At 48.6% G+C, this 7,741-nt stretch overlaps 1 protein-coding gene across 1 annotated transcript; it reads right to left on the reverse strand.

Moving 5' to 3' along the window:
• Positions 1-1,805: 1,805 nt before the first annotated feature.
• On the reverse strand, positions 1,806-2,550 carry LOC127314862 (E3 ubiquitin-protein ligase ATL23-like). Its single transcript, XM_051345422.2, has one exon. The coding sequence runs from the start codon at positions 2,505-2,507 to the stop codon at positions 1,869-1,871; it is 639 nt and encodes a 212-aa protein (XP_051201382.1). The 5' UTR covers positions 2,508-2,550; the 3' UTR covers positions 1,806-1,868.
• Between the last annotated feature and the right edge of the window lie 5,191 nt (positions 2,551-7,741).

The raw sequence follows: 7,741 nt of genomic DNA on the forward strand, positions 1-7,741 counted from the left end.
CCGGTCGCATTGATGTTTTTGCCATCCCAAGTGACAAGTTTGCCGGCCATCTTGTCTTCAAGCGGTTGGAAATCCACTCTTTTAAGTTGCCAAACCGAAAGTGGGAGCCCCAAGTATTTGATAGGAAAGGAATCATGATTGACCGGAAGCCCCCCAAGCACATCATCAAGGTCAATGCCGCGGCAATGTATAGGGATGACCCAACTTTTCTGAAAGTTAGTATGTAACCCGGTAGCTTCACCGAAGTAGTCAAGGATGGCGGAAAGGTTCTTGATGTCCTCCTTCTTACGGTGCATGAAGACGGTCGCATTGTACGCATAAAGGGAAGTCTGAATAATGGTTCATCTTCCTCTAATCTTGTGGAGAAGGTTGTGGTGAGTGGCCAACTCAAGAATCTTTTGTAGAGAGTATATGGCAAGGACGAAGAGGAGCGGTGATAAGGGGTCCCCTTGCCTAAGCCCCTTTCCATGGAAGAAGGGCATGCCGGGCACTCCGTTGAGAAGGATCCTCGAGGGAATATTATGTAGTACCACGTTTAAGATGAAAATTCAGTTTTACATAGTACTGTATTTAGCTACTTAGCTAGGTAGAAATAAATATTTTGCGATACATATTTGTGGATGCGAAAAAACATGGGTTGAGTCTGAGGGATCACGCGGGACTGTTTGTTTGAGCGGGGGCTTCTACTACTTTTGGGTCTGTAGAAGCAGGAGCTCACCCCAAACACCTAACTTCTCGACTTGATGTTCTTCGTGAAGTGCTTCATAGATTTGTATTTTTTTTTTGCGAGTACAAAGAAGTGAAACAGCACGGCAAATTACAGAAAGGTCCCTACAAAAAACAAAAAAAAACAGTCATGCCCTTCTGCAACTCGACCACGTCGTCGTCCCGGGCGCCGTCGGTGGCGCGCCATCGCTCCTACCCTCCTTCACGCCTTGGATCGAAGGTAATCCCCAAGCGAGCGGGAAGTCGCCGATCGCCGGCCCCGAAGGGCCTACACCGAAGGATGCCGTCGTCGCCAAACCGAGCCGCCCCAGCTTCTTCGTCGAGATCTTCAACAGCTGCCAGATCCTCCACCGGACCACCGAATCCGGCAAGGGGCAGTTCCGCAGAACCGCCAGCCCGACGAAGGCGGCAGATCGACGTCGGAGCCCCGCGGAGCGCCGCCATCGAGGAGAAGAACCACCGCCAGCAAAACCACTCCGACCGCGCCGCTTCTGCCCCGATGCCACCGGCTGGACATTGTATTTGAAGCAAAGAAGCACATGTAGGCGACAATGTTCCAACTTAATTTGTGAGCCGAGCAGAATAAGAATCAAATGAACAATTCAGATGGTTGGATTCTTCAAACTTATTTTAGTGCCTGGATGGCTCATAATTTTATACGGTTTCAAACATTGGTATATATAGTACCTTTCTGTGTATACGATATGGTGGTGCCTGGATGGCTAGCATATTTAAAACTAGCAAACAAGAAAACGCTAACTGTGTTGCTTGGGCCATAACAGAAATTTTCAAAGGGGTGTTAGCCAAGTATTCTTCGAGAGAACTATACTAGTTTAGTCGTTGTCAATATGACAAAAGTAAACGGGCAAATAAACTATAGCAAGTACGTGCTACCCTGTTACCCCCTTCCATCGGTTTGTTTAATTATCACATTCAAAGGAACAGGAAACATACTCTCCCTAGAATAAAGAAAAGGAAGGAATGAGCAATAATGCTTGCATATCCAACATTCATCATACTCTTTGTATGTGGCAGAGAAGAACATAGCATGACACGAAGGAATTCATGTCGAACTGTTGCTGCCTAGTTCTCAAGACAGTGCAATCTACGAGTCACCGACTTGCAGGACACAATGGCTGCTGCTATTGCTGTTCCAAGTCTGCTTCCTGGCCGGATCCGGAGGCCCGCCCGCCGAGCAGTCCCGGCCGCTCTGTCACGGGCCCGGACGTCGACGATGAGAAAGCCTCCATCTCTTCGTCCAATATCTCGAGAGGCACGACGGCCGCCGACGCCGGGGCTCTCTCTTGCCGATCGGCACGGGCGGCCGGCTCGGCCTTCCCGCGGCAGACCGGGCACGACGCATTAGACAGGAGCCACACGTCGACGCACGCCTGGTGGAACAGGTGCTTGCAGGCCGGGAGCTGCCTCACCGTCTCCCCGTCGTCGACGACGCTGAGGCACACCGCGCACTCGGCCGGCGACGATGCCGAGCTGTCCCGCTGGTACGGGAAAGACGGGATGAGCGCGATGGTGGCGGCGTCGAGGCCAATCTTGGGCTGCGGGGCCTGGACCTGCCCTTGCAGGGGCTGTGCACTGTTGCGCCGCGACCAGGTGCGGCGAAGGTGGAGGAAGCGCAGGCTGAGGAAGACGAGGACGAGGAGGAAGCAGCAGGCGAAGGACGCTGCCAACGCGGCGAGCAGCGTCGGCGTCGGGGTGCCGCAGCACGGGCCCATTCCTCCTCCTTGCTGCCAGTTTCCTGCACTGCCATCGTTGGAGGACATGGTGGTGGCACGCTGAGGAAATATGGATCCTTAATGATACCGTGAGCTGCCTGCGGGCTATATATGTAGATCGAATGATCGATCTTGCTATGGGTAGTGTCTCCTGTTAGGTGCGCTGACGCTTTGGAGAGAGGGAGGGGTGGATTAACCAATTCCAAAAGTGCATCATCTATGACGTTTTTTTTGCAAACAAGGCTTTGAAGTCTCTGCCACACCCGGATTTTAAATGCATGAAACTCCTGCTTAAGATGTTCTTAACAGCTTCCGTTTAATATTTTACTGAGTAGGTATATTTGGGGTTTCGCTACCTGTTTTTACTGATACTGAGTTAAAACTGTAATCAGACATTGTTTTTTCTTTTACATTCTAACAAATGCACACGGTTTAAGATATCAGATCGACCCTTGTCGTTACCCAACACCAACTGGTAGATTAAGAGCAAGTACAATAAGATACAGTCAGCTAGCTATAATAGATAAATTATTATATCTTGACTTTGTTGGAGGAGTGAGAATAGGAGAGAGAAGGTAAGTAAGCTCTAATGCAAGAGACAGCTCTAGCACGTGCTCCTAGACACTTTGTGCGAGTTAACTATTGTATATGGTGGCTATAAACTAGCTATAATTGACATGGCAAAGCACCGTAGCCAGCTGTTGGCTACACTATTGTTCTTGCTCTAAGGAATGACCACGTCAGAGTTTTTACTTAGGTGTAACAACAATTAAGAAGAAAGAGAAGATGATCGTGTAACAACCGTAAGCATATAGACAGGGTTAAACGGGGGAGGATACGGCTCTTGGTGGGAAAACCGATGCAAATCAATTGTGTAACCAATCTTATACCAGCTCCCGTTCATCTGTGTGGTAGAAGCAAAGGAGAGACAATTATTGCAGGAACCCACCAGATGATACGATGCATATTGAGGAGTGAGTTAGTAAACAGGATAAACTTTATGATCCATTTTTAGAAATTGCAATCACAGAATCAGAACGAGTGGGTCTAGGGTCCATCTTCACACAGTTGAAATGTAGCTTCTGCCTTCTCCTTTCCAAAAGCAAGTGGATCTCATAGCCTCAGACAATTCGAAAAGTAGGTCTCAGTCTCATTTTCATCTTGGTATCTTAATTTCCACTGGCTGACGTGTTCAGGTATAAGATACAGCTAAATCGTTCCGCATTGTTGCCGTCCTAAGAGCCATCCTCCCCCGTTTAACCCTGTCTATATGCTTACGGTTGAGAAGCACCTTTACTTGCGATGTACTGGCACCTTGCTATACTGTCACACTCAATTTTCCAGAAACTCATTCGTTCCAGTTTAACCTATGTTTTGCTCGCAACATATGGGGCTCACCTTTCTCTAGTACGTCTTTTGCGTCTATAAAACGACCGGTACCTCTCACTGCTGTGATATTGCTGCGACCTGCAACGTGAACGACACAGCGAGATTAGGGGCGCGTTTGGTTGCATCCCCTTGGCTTGTACTCCGTATGTGAGAGCAATTTTCGGTCCGTTTGGATGCCTGCAGTCCACTGCATTGAACTGATTTTTAAAGCACCCCCGGGACAGGTCTTGGAGGAACGCCCGGAATGGTAGTTTCTCCGGGACCAGCCTGCATGCATGGAGAAGGGAGGCGGAAACGCCGCGTCCCTTCGGGAACACGCGCCATAATTAGGCTCACCGCTCCCGTCTCCTTCCTCACAGTCACGACCGCACTCTCACCTCCCCCCAAACTGTCACATCACCCGGCGATTCCCCTCCCGCCGACCAATCCGCCGCACCGCCGCATGGAGGACCACCGCTACCGGAGGAGGAGACGTCAGCGACGAGGACCTCGACATCAGCCGCAATCAGGTCCGCAGTCCTCTTCGGCATTTCGTCTTCGACCTCGAGCTCGTCCTCGGCCGGAAGAATGGCGGTAACGACCCCTCCTTCTCACCTTCCTACTAGTTCTGTTCAAACATGCCGTTCTGGGGTATTTCCGACGACATGCACAGTAGATCTGCTAGGGTTTCCGTTAGGATAGCGGTCGGTGACAAGGTATCAACTTGTCAATGCCTACAAGTAGTAGACTAGGGTTTCGTTGGATGTAGAGGGAAAGTAGATCTCGAAGGTTTCAGCCGAAAAGTACTCGACGATTGCAAAACTAAGGTTTAGAAAACAACTATTCGATCTTTTCTTTGTCCCTCGACTCCCCCTTATATAGGAGGCGGAGCCGAGGGATTCGTGATGTACAAGTTTACAGAGTTCGAGAGGGTTTCCGACCCGTCCCGCAAGATTACACTTTACACTTCCTATTACAACTCTATCTTTCCATAACAACATATTGGGCTTCCGAATCTTCTTATTTTTCGGGTCGTGGGCCTTGAATAAATCCCGGGTACCATCTTCGGCAGGCCCATTGGGGATGCCTATGTCAGTAGCCCCCGAGATTTTGTTTGAATCACATAGTCAAGGAAAATCTCCACCTTTATATTTATTCAATAACCTTGAATTTCATTATATATCTTTGCATATAAATTTCTATATTGTACAGGGATAATGGTAATTGGGGCTAGTTCATCTGACGGATCAGGTACTAGTTAACTGCTCTAGTGGCAATCCGCAAAAACCTACTTCAAGATCACGTCCCTGGACATGATCTCGGGATACTGGTGCAAACTTCGACAGGTGCCGCTTAAGGTCTTACCATTCTGTCGAGTCCCAGTCATATTTATCGGGTACCCAACGCGTCCGTTAGGATTTTTCTTCGTATCTGTTGATACGGAAAAAAGTAGCAAACCGACGTCAGAGACGGCGCCACGCCACACAGAACGGATCTGGGGTCTTACCTTCGCAAAGTTTTGCGGCATTCAAAAATTGTTCACAACTTTGGCGTTCTGAGAATATATTGTCGAGTGCTTATTCGACTGTTGGAATAGCACATTTTATTGAGTCAACGGATGACTTTATATTGTTCTCCCGATGGGAGTATATGTAGAGTTATTTTCATAACTCGAAATATGCTCCCTTTTTCTTCTTTTTCTCTCTCTTTTTATAATTTCATCGGGCACGCGAACAGCGTTCCCGATGGGAGTAGCCCCCGAGGCTACAGCCAAGAACTAGTGCTTGGTTGTAGGCTCGACACTTTAATACGTCGTGTCGCTATATTGTCATTCCTTCTCGAACTTTTATATCTATCGGGTGCGCGACCAGCGCTCCCGATGGGAGTAGCCCCCGAGTCTATGAACAAATGCTTGCGTTTGATCATAGGCTCCCGCAATTTCTATATTGTCATACTCGAATTTTACTTTTTTCAAAGTAGCCCCCGAGCATTTGGGCAAAAACTTGTATTTGATCAAAGGCTCCCGAAGTATTCAATAATTTTCCCTGTCGCCAATTCTCTTTTATTTTTCATGTCGAAATTTCCTTGTCAAAGTGACCTCATAACAGACGATAGCCACAACCTTTGCATCCCGAAAGCTTGAATACTATTCTCTCCCTGCCTTGTGGGTCCTCTTTTTCTGCCATGTTGACACGTCGTGCAAGTGGAGGGCACACGTCCTCCGCTTTTCCTGGCGCACGTACTGTAGCGCCTGTTCCGTTCCATCCCAGTAAAAATACTTTTTTACCCTTCAGTTACAAGATCATTTTCCACCGTACGATTTCTCCATCCAACGGTGCATTGCTTCGCCAAATGCCTATATAAACCCTTCTTCTACCTCCGTTCATACCTTCGCTCACGCCGCACCTCTGCTCCCCTTTGCAAAAAACCTTCATTGCGCCCAATTCTCTCTGAGCTCACCCACGCACAAGCTTTGCTCCTTCGTTGCCGTTGATGCCACCACGCGCGCGACTTACTTGCCACAACACTCCTGAATCAAAGATGGCCGCTGAAGACCTCGAGTGGGAGAGATCTAAAATCTCCAACCAGGACGTGAACATGCTGAAGAAGCTGGGACTGATGAAGAAGGAGGGCTCCATCCGCTTCCCCAGTGAAGAAAGCTACCCTGCTCCGCCAATCGAGTATCGGGTTAGTTTTGTCGACCACCTCATCCGCGGTCTTTCCACCCCAATCCATGATTTCCTTCGTGGCCTTCTCTTTGTCTACGGGATTCAGCTACATCAGCTGACCCCAACTCTATCCTCCATGTCGCCATTTTCATCACTCTTTGCGAGTGCTTCCTCGGGGTCCCTCCTAACTGGGCTCTGTGGAAGCGCATCTTCTGTCTCCGCCGCAATGGCTCCCACAACGCCACCTACAACATAGGCGGCGTTGTTATCTGCGTCCGCTCCGACGTTGAATACTTCGACGTCAAATTCCCTGACTCTGTCCAAGGGTGGCGTAAAAGGTGGCTCTATATACACGAAGAAAGTGCCAATTCTATCGAGCACAACATAACCCCTTTTGACGGAAGCGCCAAGATTCTTCGCCGCCGTTCCTGGGATGCTGAAGCTTCCGAAGAAGAAAAAACGGCGACAGAGGCCCTTATGTCCCGTATTCACCAGCTTCAAAATACCCGAGGCAAGGAACTGTCGGGTATCCAGATCACCGCCTACTTCCTTAGGATTAGGGTGCAGCCTCTTCAGGCTCGCAAAAATCCCCTTTGGACTTATGCTGGTGCAAACGATGCTAATAGGCTCTCCAAGGATCTTTCCGTGAAGGACTTAGAGAAGCTTATTCGAAGAATTTCCTCACTCAGCAAGAAGGATCCTATTCCATCCTCTTGCCGTGTGGAACCATACAGCGCCACCAATCCTCTCCCCCAGGTATTTTGTCTTCTCAATTTTTTTGTCTTTCCCCGAACTTTTCCTGCTTTTTTCGACTGGTAAATTTTTATTGACATCTCTGTAAATTTTCTTGTCGCTATTTTTCTGTAGAACCATCCAACTTTGGCTTCCCTTCCTCCTCTTCCTGAAGATGGAGAAGTCGAAGAACAAGCTATTGTCGCTGAAGACAACCAGGGTACTACTCTCCCTGAGAGTGAAGTCGCTGGTTCTCGCAAATCTGCGGCTTCCTCTGAAAAAGAAGTTGAATCTGACGCCAGCGAGTCGACGCAATCCCTTCCTTATGCTGTTTCCCCGGGAAACAAAAGGAAAATGCTTGAAGTTGTCGACACTGGCACCTCCAAAGCTGCCGAAGAAGTTGCTCCCACTGAAGGAGGGACAACTTTAAACCCTTACGAAGCTGCCCTTATCAGCTCGTAAGTTTCCTTTTAATATTTGTTCTCGAATTTTTTCTATATTGTCTCTTTTATA

This window comes from Lolium perenne, chromosome 3, assembly GCF_019359855.2.
Source record: "Lolium perenne isolate Kyuss_39 chromosome 3, Kyuss_2.0, whole genome shotgun sequence".
NCBI lineage: Eukaryota > Viridiplantae > Streptophyta > Magnoliopsida > Poales > Poaceae > Lolium > Lolium perenne.

Bases quoted from the DNA above. Each gene is read 5' to 3' on its own strand.
- LOC127314862 (XM_051345422.2), bottom strand. From the start codon at position 2,507: ATGTCCTCCAACGATGGCAGTGCAGGAAACTGGCAGCAAGGAGGAGGA.